We start from the raw sequence: 22,133 nt of genomic DNA, 5'->3' as shown, positions 1-22,133 counted from the left end.
TGTCTACCCATCATGACTAGGACACGGCAATGAAGATGAAGAGAATTTGAGGATATGTGACACATTTGCAAGAAAGAATCATCAGTACCTGATACAAGGAGATTAAAGAGGGGCATATGAAAGATAATTCTCAATTTTATGGGCCATTTCCTTCAGTAATTGCCTTACACTTACAATATGTCAGTGGTTATTTTCCATGTAAACCTCTGTGATCGGTTTTTAAATAATATTGCTTTGGATTAGAACCAAATCGAGGGGAGGGATCATGGATCAATTATAATTAGACATTCTTCCAGAGGAAATGCAAGAGGTTAGCTACCCTGCCCATTTGACAAGAGATTCCTTGCTCTTAGCAGAATTTGAGCCAAATAGAATGTACATGATTGCATATTTACCTTCCACCCTGGACAGAATGATTCTGACATGATGCCTTAAACTTTGCAATCTACCCTTGTGGTTGTTAGGTTAATTTTACTAGAAAACTTTGCTCTATAAAATCTCCAGCATTTTCTTCCTAGGAATAATTTGCTCACCATGAGACACACACCTTGTCACATTTTTTTTTTTTTTGTGATACATGGGCCTCTCACTGCTGTGGCCTCTCCTGTTGCATAGCACAGGCTCCGGATGCGCAGGCTCAGTGGCCATGGCTCACAGGCCCAGCCGCTCCACGGCATGTGGGATCCTCCTGGACCGGGGCACGAACCCGTGTCCCCTGCATCGGCAGGCAGACTCTCAACCACTGCACCACCAGGGAAGACCTGGGAACTCATTTTATAGCATTGGTATGGGGGTAACATGAATTAAGCTTATAAAAGTTGTCAGAAGTGCCTGGAAGATATGAAGTGTTGTAGGAGTGTTGGTTAATTTAGTAAATGCAGGTGTGTCCAGCTTTAACATCATTAATAAACACAGCTTCCAACGTGCACATTATTTAATTAAATAATTTGCACAGCCAATGGGTCTTTTCATAGTGAGCAATTTTATTTCATTTAGGTGGTATTCTGAGACAAATGTAGTCTATAGAATGTAAATATATTTTAAAAAAGTGATAAGGGGGCTTCCCTGGTGGCGCAGTGGTTGGGAGTCCACCTGCCGATGCAGGGGTTCGTGCCCCGGTCCGGGAAGATCCCACATGCCGTGGAGCGGCTGGACCCGTGAGCCATGGCCACTGAGCCTGCGCGTCCGGAGCCTGTGCTCCGCAACGGAGAGGCCACAACAGTGAGAGGCCTGCGTACCGCAAAAAAAAAAAAAAAGAGTTCCCAGTTTACAGATAAGGAAATCAAAGCTAAGAAACATTTGACAGCTTACACAAGATGACCAACCTAGAAGTAGCAAAGTTGGAGATCAAATCCAGGTGTTTAGCCTTTGGTTCTGTGCTCTTAGTCATCACTCTCTGTTGTTTCTTCCAGAAACACAGCAGTGAGTTCCATCTCTAGCTGCTTCTTGTCTTGATTTTATTCCCCCCTCCTTGGCTGTTTGATGGGCAAAGTGATGTTCACTATGGCTCATGCCATTTCAACATGCTCCTAAGATCCTAGCTAGTGTAGACTCTAAACTTCTCCCCAGTCCATTTCATGTGGTGGCTGGAATTCCTATATATCTTTAACACAAAGGACCACATTTTTGCCTCAAAATGAAGAATTCTGGAAATTGCAATGCAGAAAAGATTAGCCTTATCAGGAGTTGTGGAAAGGAGGGGAAGAACTCCCACATTTGCTAAGTATCTGATATATGGTGGACATAATCTATGTCCTCTCACCTAGTCTCGTGACAGTCTCATTGAAAATCCATCCTGTAATTAGTCACTGATCTGCTGGAAAAGATTTCTGGATCCTAAGACCTTTAGATGCTACCTTTCTTAGAAGAATCTGTCTCTTCTCTTTAAGAGAAGACTTGAATACTCTTAAAATCACAAGAACAACTCAAAACATTTATGTTCTCTTGGCAGGTACTTTTTAAGCAGAGTGCATGTGTATATTTTGGGTAGGGCTGATGTGTCTTTCAGCATCTCACAAAACTCACCAAATAAGCAGTTACTTAATCTGTTTTTTTGGTTTTTTTTTTCAAATCGGTACTCTATAAAGCCTTCACGGCACCTCCCTTCAACTGCTTTCCATAGTCCCTTTTTGGCTCAGAAGGGTACTGATGTCAGAAATAATGGTCTATGTGTCTTTATCAGATTTTTAGGAAATGTTCAATACCATGTTGTGTTCTTTATTGCCTTTAGGAAGAGACTATTAATTCTCCCTTCATCTCCTGTTAGAGGAAGAATAGATATTAGATGCTTTAAAAACATTTCATACCCAAGAATGGATCCCCAAAGATCTTCCATAACAGATCAAAAACAGAATGTCACATTCCCTTGGTTTAGTCAAGCTGCCACACTCCAAAGTCCAGTGCAAAGCAACTTCCATCTGCATCAGATCATTGATATAATAAGAAAAATCACCTGCACTGAAATTGCTTCCTTAATTGGCCCCTAATTACAAATCCTCTGCTTTATTTTCACATATATGTAAAACATTCTTTGTACTTTCATGCTTGTTAAAGTTCTTGGATTTCTTAAAATCACAGCTTTAATAATCTGCAGTCTTGTCTGAATTACTGGTGGCATTTCTCTCTTTTCAGTTCCTCCCAAGTTTGTGGTTCAGCCACGGGACCAAGACGGGATTTATGGCAAGCCTGTCATCCTCAATTGCTCAGCTGAGGGTTATCCTGTACCCACCATTGTGTGGAAATTCTCTAAAGGTATGAAGTTACTTGATTTGCTTGTTATCTACCAAATGTATGTTATATTCTAAAGGATGAGATGAGCATTTCTTGCACAGATGTTTCTTACAAATTTATAAGTCCCCACCTCCACCAAGTGTATCCATCCTTCACATACACCCCTAGTAACCCACCTAAGTGTTTTCATTTGGGCCATGAAATGTTCTTGTATAACATGCCCTTGGAAAGACCGGGTAGGGGAGGCAGTTTATGTAAGTTATTTCAGCACCTGGGAAAGCTCTACCTTGACTACCTGGGAAAGCTCTACCTTGACTACCTATGTTGGATGACCATGATCTGCTTGGGGACCCCTGCAAGCCCATACACATGGAAAAACAAGTATAAATTGTCAGAATTACTCATTGTTGGAAAATTATTTCCCCAGTATTTAGATAAGTAAGGGTAAGTGGCTTTAGAAGGTTAAAATAAAACTACTGGTTGTTTTATTTACCTAGATACCATAGATATAAAAAACTACCTATCATCTCCTTGGTAGTCTCTTTTTAAAAGCAAAATTTCACCCTTAATCTTGCTTTCTCTTCAAAGGCAAAGCAATGTTTCCCAGTATTAAGGTAACACTGTAAACATTACATAAATTAAAATGAGCAGTGTTGAAAACTAATGAGAGAACCATTCTAGACATGGTAAAAATAATTTATTTCTATCTTATCACCTTCTCCAGGAAAGTTTCCTTAGCTATGCTTACGAACGTGTTGGAAATACTCTTTCCTTTCTCATTCACATAACTTCCTTCAGTAATTTATTAAACAGGTGAGGGCCAAATATATACTGATAGGATGAACAAACAACAAATAAATAAATCATGTTTTTTTTTTCCCTAACAATCTTAAGACTTAAGGTATATACTGTGTTGCATTTTCTTATTGTGAAAGTAACAGCAATCAGAGAAAAACAAACGGCATACTTGCCACAGTTCCTTTTGGTGTATTTCCTTTAGGGTGGAGGAGCAGAGGGAGGAGAGAGAGGGATAGATACCATTTGGTTGGGGGGAGAATCAATTAACTTTGTTTTAAATCCCTGAGATTACTCCCCTGTAGCATGCCATGTACATTGTCCATGTGAAAAGCACTTTATCCCAAAATAAAAGCCCGTTATTCAGAGTATCTGCCCACGTGACTTTTTATTTGGGGCCATACTTGTAGCCCTATGTTGCATTACATGGAAACAAATAGCATCCATTTGATTTAATGTGCTTTACATCGATGTGCATGGAGTTTATATAGATGTTACAAACATTTCCCATGATGCTTATCTTCTTCAAAATTATTTCTAATGCTTGACATTGTGTGGATGTTCTTTCTTTCTCTTGGGTTGTTTTCCATTTCTCACTATTACAAACACTGCAGAAGTGAACATCCTCGTGTGTTAGTTCAATGTGCATATGTGTGGTTGCTTTCTTTTCCTTTTTTTTTTTTTTTTTGAGGAACCTCCATACTGTTCTCCATAGTGGCTGCACCAATTTACATTCCCACTAACAGTGTAGGAGGGTTCCCTTTTCTCCACACCCTCTCCAGCATTTATTGTCTGTTGACGTTTTGATGATGGCCATTCTGACCGGTGTGAGGTGATACATCATTGTAGTTTTGATTTGCATTTCTCTAACTGTTAGTGATGTTGAGTGTCTTTTCATGTGTCTGTTGGCCATCTGTATGTCTTCTTTGGAGAAATGTCTGTATAATCCCTAGAAGTGAAATACTGTGATCACACCGAAGGCTCTTGGTCTGCACTGGACCAGGACACATTGGAAAATATTAGGGCAATTTACACACTGACCAGTAGTATGAAGCTGTGTATGTATTGCACCCTCGCCAACTAGATAGTATCCTTTTTTCCTTAGTCTTTACTATGTGATGGGTGAATTGTTTTAATTTACAAATTCCTGTCTTAATTTACAAATTTAGATTACTAATGATGTTGAAAATGTTTTAGCCTTTGTTTACAGACCATTTCATTTTCCCATTTGGAGAATTTCTCATTCATGTTACTCTCACACTCATCTCTATGTCTCATTTATTTGAAAGAGTGTTTTTCATAGATTAAATAACCCTTTGTCTGTTATGGGTGTTACAGACATCTTATTCCTTCCCATCACTGATGTGCAAATTAAATTATAGAAGCCTTTTTACCTTTGAACTTGATATGCAATTTAAAATCATTAAGGAAAAATTTAAAAATTGCAGCAAACAAATTTTTAAAAGTTAAAATCCCCCTTTAAAAACATCACTCAAAGATAACCAAAGATAAATACTGCAAACTTTTTTTTTTAAGATATTTTTTTGATGTGGACCATTTTTAAAGTCTTTATTGAATTTGTTAGAATACTGCTTCTGTTTTATGTTTTTGGTTTTGTTTTTTGGGGGGCCATGAGGCATGTGGGATCTTAGTTCCCTGATCAGGGATTGAACTTACACCCCCTGCATTGGAAGGTGAAGTCTTAACCACTGGACTGCCAGGGAAGTCCTGATACTGTAAACTTTCATCTAGCTTTTCAGACTGTCTCCCTGGCAAATATATATATCTGTAGATATACATATAATTTTGTGCTTTTTAAAAAATTGCGAGCATGTGAGTCTTCCTGATCTACAACCTCCTTTCTTCGGTTAATAATAGGTATGAATGTCTTTCCATGGCAACAAATATGGGTGCTCACTGTGACTTTTTAATGTCTCTGTTGAGTTTCTATTCATACATCCATAAATACATCTAACTTCTCTTGCCTTTGTTAGGACTGAATTCATTGACTTAGTGCCACAAGGGTTTACTCCTTCTCATAAGAGGAATCTGGGAGTAGATAGGGCAGGATTAGTTTTTCTCCCCTGAGTCATCAGGGACCCACACTGTTTACATCTATCTCTCTGTCACTCTTCGAAAGCATCTCCCACCATCAGTCAATGGCTACTAAGGTCCCGTGGCCACTTGCACATTTCCATGGACGAGGAAGACCACAGAGATAAGGCTCTCACACCCACCTGAGGCAGTTCCCTCTAAGGACCTCTCCGGACTGTGTGATAAATCAATTCTGCTCATGTCTCACCGGCCAGGTCAGCCCTCGCCACAGGGGTTCTACAAGTTGTGTTATAGCTAAGCATACGGCCGTCGTGACTACAACCCAGGCTATTTCACTAAGGGGGAGGATGGGTGCTTGGCAACCAGGTGTGTCCAACACTACTGTTGGATATTGTGTTTTTTCCCAGTTTTTCACTATCGTAAAAATGTCACAGTGACTTCTATCTCATTGATCTCTGTACATGTGTCCATTTTCTCTCTGGTGATAAACTCCTATAAGTAGAATTGTGGTTCAAAGAGTAAGCAATTTCTATAGATTTCAATATGTATCGGCCACTTGTCATCACTTTTTTCATCTACACTCCTTCCCACAGTTTATAGTAGTGCCTGTTTCTTACGATGAGAATAATGCCAGGTATTATGCTTGGTTTTTTAATATTTTTCAATAGAATAGGGGAAATGGTATATTATTATTTTAATCATGCAAGTAGCAAAGATGTTTCTTAAGAAAAATTTAGCCTTGCTTATAGAATATGTTTCCCATAATCAAATAGTCACTAAGAGCATAAGTGCAGTTCTTCTATGTCACACACACACACACACACACACACACACACACACACACACACACCACACACACACACACACACAGACTCAGGCTGTTTCTCCAAGAGATGCAATTTAATCCTGAAGCTTCAGAATTCCAGAGTAAATTGCAGTGGTTTAAGGGCAGCTATTGCAGAAATGAAACAATCTTTCCTGAAAAATAATGTTATTACAGTTTTGACCTTGGGTCTGGATACACAAAGTCTAAGACATTCAATTCTGTCTCCTGAGGTTTTTTTTTTTTTTACACGAACAAACAAGGTTTCTTGTCAAAAAGAGATTTGAAAAAAAAAAATCAGGGTTTAATACCATGGTGGGCCTTACCTGCGCTCACAGAAATCTATAGCTAAGCAAATGTATGTCATTTATAGTGGAGGAAGTGGGTTTCAATTGCTGTCCTGGGGACCTGGACCATCCCCTTGTTAGCTGCTAAAGGGGAAAGAGGGGCTGACTGCACATCTTTTGCTCTCTGGCCATCCAGAAATAGGGCCACTTCTGACCTCCAGGAATGCTTTGGTCAGAGGAATGTCCAAGGACAAGAGTCAGGGCATGCCTGGTGTAGAGAGTGGGAGAGCAGTGGGGAGTAGTTTATATTTAAAATAGGGTTATCAGAGGAGGCCCCAGAAGAAGGTAATGTTTCAGCAGAAACTTAAAAGAAATGGGAGATGAGCCATGTGCATATCTGGGGGGAGCACTGAAGGTCAAGGGGTCAAAGCCGGGGCAGAAGTGGGTTTATACCTGGAATGTTCCAGAAGCACCAAGGTGGACAATGGAGCTGGGTCCTGCTCACTCACTACAGTGGAGTGAAAGGAGGTTCTGGAGGTCCCAGCAGGTCAGATTCCTCATCGATGACCTTAAAGATGTGGCTTTGCCTGGCGGGGGTGGGCGGGGGGAATGCAGGCAGTGGATCAGAGTTGTGACAGCGGCGCTCTCCTTTCTTCTGCTACCCCGCGGACACCAGAACTTAGCAGGCTATGGGAGTAATTAAGAGATGCCATGTGCTCTGCCTAGAGTTTTCAAAGGACCCTGTCGGCCCTAGGTGGAAGGCAGGAATTGCATCTGGAGGCCGGTTAGCAGGCCTTTGCTGTGATGTGGCCTGGACAAGCTGTCAAGGGACGAGCAGTTGATTTCTGAATTCATCTGGCTGATGGACTGGATGTCGTAGAGAAAGGGAGCAGTCCAACAGGATGCCCGGGTCTTTGAGGACAGTGGAAGTGCCACTTACTGAGACAGAGCAATGTCAGGAGAGCAAATCGGCCCAGGGTCAAGATCAGAAGTTTGGGCCTCATTCTCTGTAGTCACAACCGAATTCTCAGTATACGCAATGATACATTTTCTAAGTATCCTAATTTTTTATCAATAAATGCCTTCTCCATGGTCAGGGCTTATCCCTTCCACGTTCTGCTCAGCCAGTGTATGCCCCACTTTGGTATCACCTCAGTTCTATGTTCGATTGATCCCCTGCTCAATACTAGTCCTTTAGCTACAGTTTTCCAGCGAGGAATATTCCAGGTTCGTTCTTCACAATGGCTTGCCTCTTGCCTTTTTGCACGTAAAGAGAGTTTAGCTTGTAGGAGTTGGTAGCTTGCATTATTTCCTGGGAGGCAACAGAAGCTGCCTGATTTCTCCTTAGAAATGACTCTTTTTTTTTTTTTTTTTTGCCTGCATGCACCGAAGAGCTGACTTTGAAGTCCAGTAAATGTATAGTCTATGCCTTGATGTTATGCATGTGGGGTCACTTTTCCCCCAGATGTGTCATGTGCCTATTTAATATGTAGATTCAAATCATCTTTTATGTAAGAAAATTCTTCTCGAATCATGTCTGTAATATTTGTTCTCTTCCGTGCTTTGCATTTGTGGGTGTGTATATTCAAAGTTTATCTCAAGTCACAGAAAATATACAAACTCAGACAACAGAATGAACTGACTTTGTTCCGAGAGAAGGGGGTGGGTGACACCTGGCACCAATTTGGGTCTTTTCAAGGGTTAGGGTGCAGAAGTCATCTTTTTTGCAACATGTCAACAAAGTTATGGAATTAATTTCCAGATTTGTTCCCAGGTATTTTTGAAAACATTTTAAGGTGCTCAATAGATTTCTGTCTTTGTTCCTTTAAGATCCAGATATTCTGCCTCTGCCTAGGAGGTAGCATGGTGACCTGGGTCTCTGACTACGGGGCCATCAGATTCCCTTCACCTGTCTTCCAGAGGGTGTCATTTTCTCTCTGATTTTTTAACTGATTTACTCCCATTTTACTTTGTTGGATATTTTCTCATGTTTATTCTCTACATCTTTTTCCCCACAAAGTCTGTTCTCCTTTGTGCTGTCTCCAATTTTGCCTTCATATTTGTGATTTAATATTTTCCCTTCTTTCTCCAGTTCCGCCAGCTCACATTTCATTCTCTCTTGAGCTCTTGCTTCATAGACAAGTAGCTATTTTATTCACAGCTTTCATCTCAATCATGGCGTCCTTTTGAGGAGATTTCATTATAGATTTCTGTCTCTATTTTATTCTTCCATTTTCCTTGTAGTATCTTTGCTAGATCCTGGCTTCCTTTTGAGTGCTCACATTTGAAGAAAATGCATATCCCCAGGAACAGATTGCTTTGTGCAAGTATCTGGTTCCTCCCTGAACCCTCCTTCACTGATCTAAGACACACAGCAGGTCCAGAGAAGTTGCTGCCTCACCCGGCCTGTGCACACCATGGTCGCTGATGTCTGTTGCCCCTCAGATGTGCTCCCCACTTTCACAATGCATACGCTGCTGATGCTTGCTCAGAGTCCCAGCCATGGTCCATCTCGCCTTGTCTTTCTGCATGTACCTTTTTTTTTTAAACATCTTTATTGGAGTATAATTGCTTTACAATGGTGTGTTAGTTTCTGCTTTATAACAAAGTGAATCAGCTATACATATACATATATCCCCATATCTCTTGCGTCTCCCTCCCTCCTACCCTCCCTGTCCCACCCCTCTAGGTGGTCACAAAGCACCGAGCTGATCTCCCTGTGCTATGCGGCTGCTTCCCACTAGCTATCTAGTTTACATTTGGTAGTGTATATATGTCCATGCCACTCTCTCACTTTGTCACAGCTTACCCTTGCCCCTCCCCATAACCTCAGGTCCATTCTCTAGTAGGTCTGTGTCTTTATTTCCGTCTTGCCCCTAGGTTCTTCATAACTTTTTTTTTGTTAGATTCCATATATATGTGTTAGCATACGGTATTTGTTTTCCTCTTTCTGACTTACTTCACTCTGTATGACAGACTCTAGGTCAATCCACCTCACTACAAATAACTCAATTTCATTTCTTTTTATGGCTGAGTAATATTCCATTGTATATATGTGCCACATCTTCTTTATCCATTCATCCAATGATGGACACTTAGGTTGCTTCCATCTCCTGGCTATTGTAAATAGAGCTGCAATGAACATTGTGGTACATGACTCTTTTTGAATTATGGTTTTCTCAGGGTATATGCCCAGTAGTGGGATTGCTGGGTCATATGGTAGTTCTATTTGTAGTTTTTTAAGGAACCTCCATACTGTTCTCCATAGTGGCTGTACCAATTCACATTCCCACCAGCAGTGCAAGAGTGTTCCCTTTTCTCCACACCCTCTCCAGCATTTATTGTTTCTAGATTTTTTGATGATGGCCATTCTGACCGGTGTGAGATGATATCTCATTGTAGTTTTGATTTGCATTTCTCTAATGCTTAATGATGTTGAGCATTCTTTCATGTGTTTGTTGGCAATCTGTATATCTTCTTTGGAGAAATGTCTATTTAGGTTTTCTGCCCATTTTTGGATTGGGTTGTTTGTTTTTTTTTATATTGAGCTGCATGAGCTGCTTGTAAATTTTGGAGATTAATCCTTTGTCAGTTGCTTCATTTGCAGATATTTTCTCCCATTCTGAGTGTTGTCTTTTGGTCCTGTTTATGTTTTCCTTTGCTGTGCAAAAGCTTTTAAGTTTCATTAGGTCCCATTTGTTTATTTTTGTTTTTATTTCCATTTCTCTAGGAGGTGGGTCAAAAAGGATCTTGCTGTGATTTATGTCATAGAGTGTTCTGCCTATGTTTTCCTCTAAGAGTTTGATAGTTTCTGGCCTTACATTTAGGCCTTTAATCCACTTTGAGCTTATTTTTCTGAAAACTGAAACCATTTTCACTAAGATCAGGAAAAAGACAAGGTTGCCCACTCTCACCACTATTATTCAACATAGTTTTGGAAGTTTTAGCCACAGCAATCAGAGAAGAAAAAGAAATAAAAGGAATCCAAATTGGAAAAGAAGAAGTAAAGCTGTCAGTGTTTGCTGATGACATGATACTATACATAGAGAATCCCAAAGATGCTACCAGAAAACTACTAGAGCTAATCAATGAATTTGGTAAAGTAGCAGGATACAAAATTAAGGCACAGAAATCTCTTGCATTCCTATACACTAATGATGAAAAATCTGAAAGTGAAATTAAGGAAACACTCCCATGTACCATTGCAACAAAAAGAATAAGATATCTAGGAATAAACCTACCTAAGGAGACAAAAGACCTGTATGCAGAAAATTATAAGACACTGATGAAAGAAATTAAAGATGATACAAATAGATGGAGAGATATACCATGTCCTTGGATTGGAAGAATCAACATTGTGAAAATGACTCTACTACCCAAAGCAATCAACAGATTCAATGCAATCCCTATCAAACTACCAATGGCATTTTTCACAGAACTAGAACAAAAAATTTTGCAATTTGTATGGAAACACAAAAGACTCCGAATAGCCAAACCAATCTTGAGAACGAAAAATAGAGCTGGAGGAATCAGGCTCCCTGACTTCAGACTATACTACAAAGCTACAGTAATCAAGACAGTATGGTACTGGCACAAAAACAGAAATATTGATCAATGGAACAGGATAGAAAGCCCAGAGATAAACCCATGCACATATGATCACATTATCTTTGATAAAGGAGGCAAGAATATACAGTGGAGAAAGGACAGCCTCTTCAATAAGTGGTGCTGGGAAAACTGGACAGGTATCTGTAAAAGTATGAGATTAGAACACTCCCTAGCACCATGCATGTACCTTTGCTCAGTGTACACTGTTGGCTGCCCCATCACCTATTTTGTGGTTGAAGTTTTAGCTATTTCCTAATTTCATGCATAAAAGAGTTTGCATTTTCTATTTCTCTTTCTCCCATTTGCTATTTTATGATTTCCAGGAAGAAAAGAAATGCTGTTTTTTAAAAAAATTTGTTTTCTTTTTTTATACAACAGATTCTTATTAGTTATCTATTTTATACATATTAGTGTATTTATGTCAATCCCAATCTCCCAATTCATCCCTGCACCACCACCCACCCACCCCTGCTTTCCCCACTTGGTGTCCATATGTTTGTTCTCTACATCTGTGTCTCTATTTCTGCCTTGCAAACTGGTTCATCTGTACCATTTTTCTAGATTCCACACATATGTGTTAATATACAATATTTGTTTTTCTCTTTCTGACTTACTTCACTCTGTATGACAGTCTCTGGGTCCATCCATATCTCTACTAATGACCCAATTTCGTTCCTTTTTATGGCTGAGTAATATTCCACTGTATATATGTACCACATCATTTTTATCCATTCGTCTGTTGATGGGCATTTAGGTTGCTTCCATGACCTGGCTATTGTAAATAGTGCTGCAATGAACATTGGGGTGCATGTGTCTTTTTTTTTTAAACATCTTTAATGGAGTATAATTGCTTTACAAATTCATGTGTCTTTTTGAATTATGGTTTTCTCTGGGTATATGCCCAGGAGTGGTATTGCTGGGTCATATGGTAATTCTATATTTAGTTTTTTAAGAAACCTCCATACTGTTCTAATGCTGGTTTTATGCTACCATCTTTAAACCCTTTGAACTTAAATCCTATTGTTTATGTATTAAGGTTTATTAAATTTGAACTTTACTTCAGAAAAATAAAGGAGAAGTAGTAGAAATCATCAGTTAAGAGAGTGGGCTGAGTGCATACCCCAGACACACACCATCTGTCTGTGTTACTCCAGGAAAATTACTTAGCCTGCATGAACCACAGATTCCTCATATGGGAAGCAAATGAAATAAGGGGAGTAATGTGATGATTTAATAAGATGGTTCATAGAAAGCATTTATTATGGTGCCTGGCATAGCAATTAGTCAATACATGTTCGCTGTTATCATCATCATCACTGTCGTCATCACCTCAGCTCACACAGTTACCCAACTGTACTAAAGCCATTTATTTCCTAGCCCAACCTTTTCCCACTAACTTTAATTCCTTTATAGTCTATGAAAGAAATGTGTCTGTTGAAATCCATTTTTTATCCCTCTCTCTCTTGCACTGTCTGTCTGGCATCAGGACCGTGCATACTAGAAGTTTATCTCTTCCTAATATGTTTTAATATCTCATACAACACTCCTCCCCTCATTGTTTTTCTTTTTCAAAAATGTCCTAGATTTCTCACATGGATTTTTATTTGCATATTTCTTCTAGATGCAAGTTAGGCTAATTTTATCAAGTTCCAAAACAATATTCTGAAAAATTTGGAACACTGTAATAAATGTAAAGGTTAGCATGGAGAACATCAATATCATTAAACTATTGAGCCTTCCCTGCCAATATCATGGACAGTCTTTCCATTTATTCAAATCTTTTTATATGCCCATTATAAATTCTCTTGCTTTCTTACTATGGTCTGTGGTAGTGAGTATTTATAAGCTTCTGCCGATAGTTCTTTTTGATCCTCTTTGGTTTTCTGGGTGGAAAGGTGTTACATCTATAGCCAGTTTTTGTTGACTCTCTGCAGCTGTCCATGTCTCTTTCTTTTCCAAGCAAGGGAGAAGTCCTCCTTAATCTGGGGGGAGTTCCTATCTTCTTCCACTCTCTAGTAGATAGAGAGGCTGCAGTGGGATAGGACCCGCTATTTCCTGCCTATTTCTCTCACCCCCTCCCTGTGCCCTTCCTTCTCTTACCTGTAGCACATTCACATGAGACCAAAGTTTCCTCAACTGCAGTTTTTCCTGGAGACATCCAAGAATCCATCACTATTTGGTGCACAATAGTTTTTCTTTTGCTCAGGCATCTCCCTCTGTCCCCAGAAAGCTGTTGGAAGTTGTCCTTCTGTTCCCACAAGGTATACTCTACCAGGGGTCCTGGCTGTCCCTTACCTCCTGGGTCCCAGAAGTGTCCTCTTTTGTTTGGTGTCAACCCACCTGCCAAAACCCTCCCATCTTGCCATAGACTCCTTTTATTTTCTGTTTTTTAAAAGCAACTTAAAAAATCTCATGATTTCTGTGGATTAGGAGTCTGGGCACATTTTAGCTGGGTGCTCTGTTTCGGAATCTCTCATAGGGCTGCAGTCGTTGGCCAGGGCCAAGTCTCATCTGAACTGGAGGAGGATCCACTTGTAGGTTCAGACGGTTGTTAGCAGAAGCTGTAGACTCTTTATAGGGGCCAACAGGGACTTCAATCCTTTGTTCAGAAATCCATAGGAAAAAATCTGACACTCACAACAGTTCTCTGGATATTTCCATGCAATGTACTCAATTCTAGACTGAGAAACAAATGTGTGCTCAGTACACCTGGTCGGAGTGCTCAGGTGACCCTTCTGGAGCCTCCTCCTACCTCAGGGCCTTGCCCTGGAATGCTTCCTCTTGGTCCTGCCCACATCCTCTCTCCCACAGTCAAGGTGACATCCCAGCACCTTCCACAATCCCCAAGGCCTATGTCTCCAAATGCCATGAAGAATGTGCAGCATGGGACAAGCCCAAGTTCTCAAGTATGTTAATTGTAGGACATTTTTTCTACCAAAACCAATTCCAGACCTCCCTGCTGAGTTGACCGCAGCCACCTCTTCCTCAGCAGTCAAGAGACGGCCCCCACTGCAGGTCCCCTGCTTTCCATTCAAAAGATAAGTCCAGATGGGGACAAACAATCAAGAGACCAAAAAACAAAATAATAATAAGTCCCTTAAATGAGATTGTTCCTCTTTTCCCCTGTAGGAAAACAGGAGGTTTCCTATTGAAGTAACTCCGTGGGGAGGCCCAGTCAGGATTGTCCTTGGGTCTCTGGACCCACAAAGTTCCTTCCTAAGCTCTGGTCCCTTAATCTTATTTCCTGTATCCTTGCAGGTTTCACTCTTGTCCTGACCTCGGGCCTGAGCCTCCTTCTTGTTTTAGCATTCAAGGCATTTAGCTTCATTTCTTTACCCTCGTGGCCACTTACACTCTGACCTTGAATGCCAGATCACAGCCTTTGCTCAGACCAAGTGTTGCTTTCACACCCTGTCCTAGAAACTGGATCTCTGTCTTGGTCATCTGCTTGACCCTTGGTCATCTAATCCTGTCTCACCTCCCTCCCTGCCTGCCTGTCTGTCTGATTACCACCCAGAGCTCTAACCACGCCTGCTCCCAGACTCACCACTGTCCCGCTTTCTGCATGGGTTAGGATGCCTCCAAGCCTCCATCCCCATGCATCCGACCTCTTCTGTCCACTGGTTTACTGGACCTGCAGTCGTCCTCTTGGGTCTTTTCAGCAACACCTGCTCCAAACTCCTTCACCAGGCTCGTAGAGGCTATCAAGTCTCACCTATCATCCAGTGTCCCTTGTCCCCATGCAAATAGGTGGCAAGCTATGAATCTAGAATAAATGCAGAGAAAGAGCTCAAAGAATCTAAAAAGGAGAAAGTGGCACCTCCCTGTGACGTAAGTGGTGAAAATAAACCCAACTTCAAAGTCAAATGTGGTTCCCTCAGGTACAACAAAAGCAGCTCTGCTTGTCTGTTCCCAGGTAGGAGCAATGGGTCTCACTGAGCAATAATGAGTTCTTGGAAAAGGATGGTGAGCAGAACGGAGAAGATGAATGTTCATCATATTGGTGTATTTCCTTTTGATGGTAGAATAAAACTCACGAGGAATGGAAAGCTGCGGCCTTTCCCTGTGCTAAAATAAGCAGAGTCTCCGTGGCTCTGGGAGCTGCATCAGGACCATCGTAGATGCCCCATCCCCACCCAAGGAAACTGCAGTTACCCCGAGCCTTGGTAGAGTCACCAGGACAATGGCCCCGGGGGTCCATCTGGCCCTCCCTTCTTTTTCTCCACTCCTCTGTCTTCCCTTTTTCTCATTGTCTTTCCCCAGGAACTTTCTAACCATCCTCTTGTGGATAGGGACAGCCACACTGAGGACAAATGTTTGGGCATCTCTTGCTCCAAGGATGTGGTGACTGAAAACCTTGTATGGTCGACACAGCTGCAGGGGCGGCTCGCAGCCCATGGTCCCAATGCAAAGCCCAATGGTGGCATCAGCAAAGTCCAGCCATTCAAACTGCCTCTGGTATCGCATGTCCCATCAACAAGTGCCGAATCGTGGCAGTTCATGGTTCCATTTTCTGATAAGTAAGGGACCAGTGTTCCATCTTGATGATAAAAAGGATGCTTGCAGATTAGGTACAGAGTAAAAGTCATGAAATGAGCATGATAAACTAGTGGACCACCAAATTCTAACAACCCCTCGGCCGGCACCAGTCTAGGCCACCTAAGTTCAGTTGTTTTTATTGGATAGAATTCTTCAGGATAGACATACAGAGATTAAAAGAAGAAAGTGAATTGCACAGTGAACATAATTATATGCAAATTTACAAAAGAAGTAACCTTGCTGCTGTCCCAGTTATGGTGCAGTGTTTTATCAAGTAGGAATTTAATACAGGGAATTAGATGCATGCGTATTTTTAGAAGGATGGGAGGAATTCAGCTGCCTTTTAGGAGCTTGACAAAAGTGGGAGCCAGGAGAGGCCACTTCCATCTGTGGTTCCAGCTTCTCCAGAACGAAATTTGTTCTCCCGGACTTGGATGTTTGGCATCTGCCCATGCATCGACTTACTGCTTCTAAAGGAGAACGATGATTTCTCCTTCCTTGCACTTTCCAAATCGCATTCAAGTGCCTCTCGCTGGTGAAATATAAACCAGAACTGTGACAAATCAGCCGGGGAAATGTTCTTCTCAGGCTTCCCATCCCTGAAATTTAGGGAAGACTTTAGAAGTGCAGCAGTAGTGCTAAGATCAACAGACAATACCTGATGCAAACATATAGACAAAACATGATGTGCACATCGTGTACTGTGTGGAAGCTTCTTTCTTTGGGCTTGGGAAGAGCCCTCCAGCCTGGAACTGGACCCATGTCTCAGGACTGTGCCTCTGTCCTCTTTGGGATTCTTCTCTGGAACAGGACCCAGAACCCAGCCCTCTGTTACTGATCAAGGGTTCCCTTCCCAGCGGCCACACCTGAAATGGGTGCACCTGCTGTTTCTCTGGGTACTTGCTCTCTCCTCGTCCTATCCCCACCCATCTTTATAGCTACTCACTCCCTTCAGCCCACCAACTGTTCTCAGAGGGCCCTCTCCCTGAGCAAGGAAAACAAACTCATTCCTCAGGAAAACACCGCCCTGTCCATAAGGACGAAAGGGACTGTGTTTTGACTCCTTGGTGGGGAGAAGGAATAGCTTATTATTTGGGTGCAGCCCAGGGAGTAGAAAGTGATCTACTTCTTCCTGTTCTCTTCCCCTCCAAAACAATGTTCTTCCACCAGCCAGGCGACTCTCTGCATGTGCTCATTGGCCAACTTCTTCTGGTCTCAGCATGTGGACATTGACACCCATTTGCATTCATGCAGTCTTGTTCCTTTTCTTGTGAACAATCTATATAGTATGTAAATGAATTCCTTCCCATTTCATATATGATGACATTAAGGATGCAGACAGAATAAGCTACTTGCTCAAGGACAGAGCTCCTAAGTTTAAGAGATAACATAGGAGCCCAATTCTGCTGACTCTTAGTCAAGTGCTCTCATTTCAGATCAGCAAAGACTTCAGAGGGAAGAAAAGATGAAACAATGGCCATATTTGTTGCTGCCTTCAAAGTGGGCTCACTTGGTGATACTCAGCTATTCTTTTTCCACTATTCCTACTCCCTCAGTTCTTGAGAGTCCTGCTAGGTGTATCTTTTCAATAAATAATAAAGGTCACACAATATGAACATACTCAGTCGGTCTGTGGGTGCCTTACATAATGTGTGAACATTTACTTTTCATGTAACGGAACATTAAAATTTTCCCCACTTGACCCCAGCTATCCACAGAAAACTGACATCGTTTTAATTAATGGCTTCTGGTTGCTATAAGTGTATCTTCTAGTTAATTATGCAAAGTAATTACCTTATGCTAACAAGATTGCAGAATTTTGAAATATTGTGTGCACTGTGTTAAATTTTGTTCTTTTCCATAACGATGAATCTGAAGTAGATGACCTATAATTCTACCAAACCATGGCCAAGTCCACTTTCCTCAAATTAAACAGTACTCATCGCTGGGACTGTTGTCCTTATGGTGGATGAATTACTCTGTTTAGCAAGCATGGTCACATTTATAAATGGTATATCCCTTCAAGTTACGTTCATTTTCTGATGAAAGAAAAAAAAGATTTAATGGTTTTCAACTGCACTTATACTTTATCTCTGTCTCCGTGAGGACATTTTAATAATGAAGAGGCTTCTCTCGGTCAAGATAGGAGTTAATAGATAATCCTTTTCAGCTATTTAAGTGAGAAAGCTTAGCAATGTAGCTAAATTTTATCTTGTAATTCTTTACTATAAATGTGTCAAATATTGTAAGTATTTTTCTGGTGAAAATTCTTTGAGGAGAAGAAAACATTTGTGTTTTTGATGTGAACGATCCTATAACTTTCTCACATTCTATCAGCATTTTATTAGGTTCTCAGGGATTTTTAACACATTTTTACAGAATCTGTAAATCCCATAGCATTTTCAGATTTCCTGGTTTGCTGCCTTATGGAGACATTTCTTAAATCCTACGTTTGGCTGAATTTCCAGGTTGTGTGTAGTAGTCTAGATCTGGCTCCCAGCTTGCTGTTAACTTTGAGAAAGGTGTCAATAGCCTTTACAGATTTTTCAAACTGTCAACCAAATTTAAGCACTTAAATAAAAATCAAAGGCTTTTTCTTTGATTTTTAATTTCTAATAATATTTTTTATCCTTACCCCAAAGAAGCTATTATCCTTAAGAAGGAATTTTATAATTTATGAAACCAGATCCTTAAAAGATACAGTAAACTTTTATAGGAGAAAAGTATGATCATCTCAATAGATGATGAAAAGGTAGCTGATAATATTCAACATCCAATCCTGATTGAAACAATGCAAGCAAAAATAAAATTTTGTAAAATAGGAAAATAGAATCACTTTTAGGAACCAAAGTGCTTTGGCAAATGAAGAGGAAAAAGACAAAGTTCAATAGATCCATGAGCAAAGAATATAGATAGAGTGTTCACCAAAGAACAAGTACAAATTACTGATACATTTATAAAAAGATGCTCAGACTTATCTATAAGCAAAAGCAACCAAAAAATATACAAGTTAGTAAAACCATGTAAGTTAAAATAATGGGATATATACTATAGTGATGAAGATCAAAAAGATTAATAGTGTATATGTGTGAGGAAAAAATTAACCCCAGCCCCAGGAAATAAAATTGCTCTTTTACTAAGCAACTTAGCAATATATTTTAACACTTAGATGTGCAGAATTCCACTCCAAGTATTTATCCAGTGGAGTTCCTACCACTATATCTTTCTTTCTATTGATGGATTGATTGACAAGCAGAGAGGTTCATTGCAACATTGTCCTTAGTCTTGTGGAGTCGGAAAGAAATAGTCAACTAATCATAAACTGATTAAATAAATAGAAGCAGAAAGTAGAAAAAAACAGCAATAGTGTGTGCTTACTGTGTGTCACACAATAGCTTAAGAATTTAAATGCCTGCACTGCCCTATGAAGGAGGATCTATTATTATCTCCATTTTGCAGGTGAGGAAACTGAGGAACTAAAAGGATTCCTGATTACCTAGTTTTTCACAGTGTGTTGGGGATCTGTGGCTGTGTAACAAATTACCCCAAAGCTTAGTGGCTTAACAGTAATAAAGCACATTTATGATCTCTGTGGGGCAGGAATCTGGGTATGGCTTAACTGAGCACTCTATTTCAAGGTGTCTCCCAGCACTGCACTCAGGCTGTTGGCCAGGGATTCAGTCATATCAAGGTTCATCCCACTCAGGTGACTGCTGGCAGGTTTCAGCTTCTCACAGACGGTTGGCTGGGGGAGACCCTCATGGAAGGCTCTCCATAGGAAGGCTCACAATATGGCCACTCACATTTACCCAGTGTGAGGGTTCTGACCTCAAAGAGAGACTGACAAAGAGGCCACCATCTTTTGTAACCATAGCTACTTGCCTTGGATCCACCACAGAGTAGATGCTTAGTAATTGGACAATAAACACCATTTTGTATAGACAAAGCACAATTTTATATGTGCTTATAAAAAATTAGGAAGGCTATACTCCCTTCTTTTCTCCTCAAGATAATGGGATCTTGAGGAGAAAAAGAGGGAAGTTACTTTTTTACTGTTTAAATTTTTGACCAAAAATTCACAGATTCCTAATCTGAAATTCTCATGTTTTAAACCCCAGTAGGTAAACTTGGAGATAGCTTTCATCAATTATTTTCCAAAATCAACAATTCATTTAGTGATATGTTCATTATCCATCAAACATTTCTTTAATTCTTCCGTGAACTTTCATATGGATTAAGTTTATTTGGGGGTTATGCGGGCCTGTCACTGTTGTGGCCTCTCCCATTGCGGAGCACAGGCTCCGGACGCGCAGGCTCAGCGGCCATGGCTCACGGGCCCAGCCGCTCCGCGGCATGTGGGGTCTTCCCGGACCAGGGCACAAACCCGTGTCCCCTGCATCGGCAGGCGGACTCTCAACCACTGCGCCACCAGGGAAGCCCCTGGATTAAGTTTTAAATGATCTATATGCTTCTGTTGTAATTTTTCATTTTATACATTTTGATAATTTTTGACTATTCCCAAGGAGTGAACAGGTGTAAGGATAAGAATGATTTTGTTCATTTCATCTCATTCTATAAAATAGTCAGTAGCTGATACTGAGGAAATCAACATATTGAAGTTATTAAAAACTACTATTATGTTTTTAAAATTTTTTCATCCCTGATTTTGAATTCTTTTTGAATAAGATAAATTGAAACCATTTTTCTACTTAGAAAGATGTTACGATATTTCACACCAGATATGAGATAAAGAACTAATCCAAGTGTGTGAGTATTATTAGTATATGCACCCTCTTCCAACTTTACAATTGTCTTACACCTATATACTTTTTTTACATACCTTTAAATCAGATGTCAGCCAACTATAGACCACAAGCCAAATTCTTCTCAAAACCTGCCTTTGTAAATAAATGTTATTGGAACATAATTGTGCTGTTTTATGTACTTTCTGTAGCTGCATTCATGCTTCAATGACAGAAATAAGTAATTGTGACAGACTGTATGGCTTGCAAACCATAAAATGTTTATTATTTGGCCTTTTATACAAGATTTCCAATAACTGCCTGAAAATATTAAGAAGTTTTATCCATGAACATGGTATAATGCCCCATCTCTACTCATCTAGGTCTTCTTTACTTGTGAGCAACAACTTTTGCAGTTTTCAGTAGACCAGTCTTGCAAATATCTTGTTAAATTTATCTGTAAATATTTCAAGTTTTCATGCAAATTTATTTTTTTAATTTCAGTATTGCTTGTTACTAATATATAAAAATAAAGTTAACTTTGAATTTTGTATTTTGATGTATACTGTGACTTTGCTAAAGTCATTTACAATCCTAGCAACATTTTTATAGACTCTTTCATTAACTATGTAAATAATTATGTCATCTGTGAAGGAAGACAGTTATATTCTTCTTTTCTAATACATATGGATTTTATGTCATTTTCTTTTTGAATTGCTCTTGATAAAATCTTCAGAACAATGTTGCATAAAAGGACCAGACCAATCATTCTTGTCTCTTTCTTGATCTTTGGTGGAAAATAATTCGGTTTTTAGAATTAAGTGTGATGTTAACTGTAAGCCTTTTGAAACCTTTTATCAAGTAATTCCGTTCTATGACTAGCTCACTATGAGATTTTATCAGGATCTTTAACTCTAAAATACTTTTTCTTTTTTCTTTGTATATATTCAAGTAATCATATTGTGCTTCTTTTTTGGTCTGTTAATATGATAAATTACATTCACTAATTTTTGAATTGAAACCAACCTTGCATTCCTAGAATAAAACTCACTTGGTCATGATATATTATTGTTTTTATATATTGATAAACCTCATTTGGTAGAGTTTGGTTAAGGATTTTTTTTTTAACATCTTTATTGGAGTATAATTGCTTTACAGTGGTGTGTTAGTTTCTGCTGTATAACAAAGTGAGTCAGCTATATGTATACATCCATCCCCATATCCCCTCCCTCTTGTGTCTCCCTCCCACCCTCCCTCTAGGTGGTCACAAAGCACGTAGCTGATCTCCCTGTGCTATGTGGCTGCTTCCCACTACCTGTCTAATTTACATTTGGTAGTGTATGTATGTCCATACCCCTCTCTCACTTCGTCCCAGCTTACCATTCCCCCTCCCCGTGGCCTCAAGTCCATTCTCTACGTCTGCATCTTTATCCCTGTCCTGCCCCTAGATTCTTCAGAACCATTTTTTTTTTTTAGATTCCATATATATGTGTTAGCATATGGTATTTGTTTTTCTCTTTCTGACATACTTCACTGTGTATGACAGACTCTAGG

At 40.0% G+C, this 22,133-nt stretch overlaps 1 protein-coding gene across 2 annotated transcripts in view; it reads left to right on the top strand.

Annotated features, from left to right (window-relative positions):
• The window catches only part of DSCAM (DS cell adhesion molecule), a gene marked incomplete at both ends in the record, with an annotated part of 752,893 nt that overhangs the window by 473,945 nt on the left and 256,815 nt on the right, over positions 1-22,133 (top strand). For both annotated transcript variants that reach the window (XM_082655382.1, XM_082655383.1), the window contains one exon: positions 2,632-2,751. In XM_082655382.1, the coding sequence (XP_082511508.1) occupies positions 2,632-2,751 (120 nt within the window). The remainder of the gene's footprint in view (positions 1-2,631; positions 2,752-22,133) is intronic.

This window comes from Grampus griseus (assembly GCF_964374135.1).
Source record: "Grampus griseus genome assembly, chromosome: 5".
NCBI lineage: Eukaryota > Metazoa > Chordata > Mammalia > Artiodactyla > Delphinidae > Grampus > Grampus griseus.
This window is presented reverse-complemented; position numbering and strand designations above follow the sequence as displayed.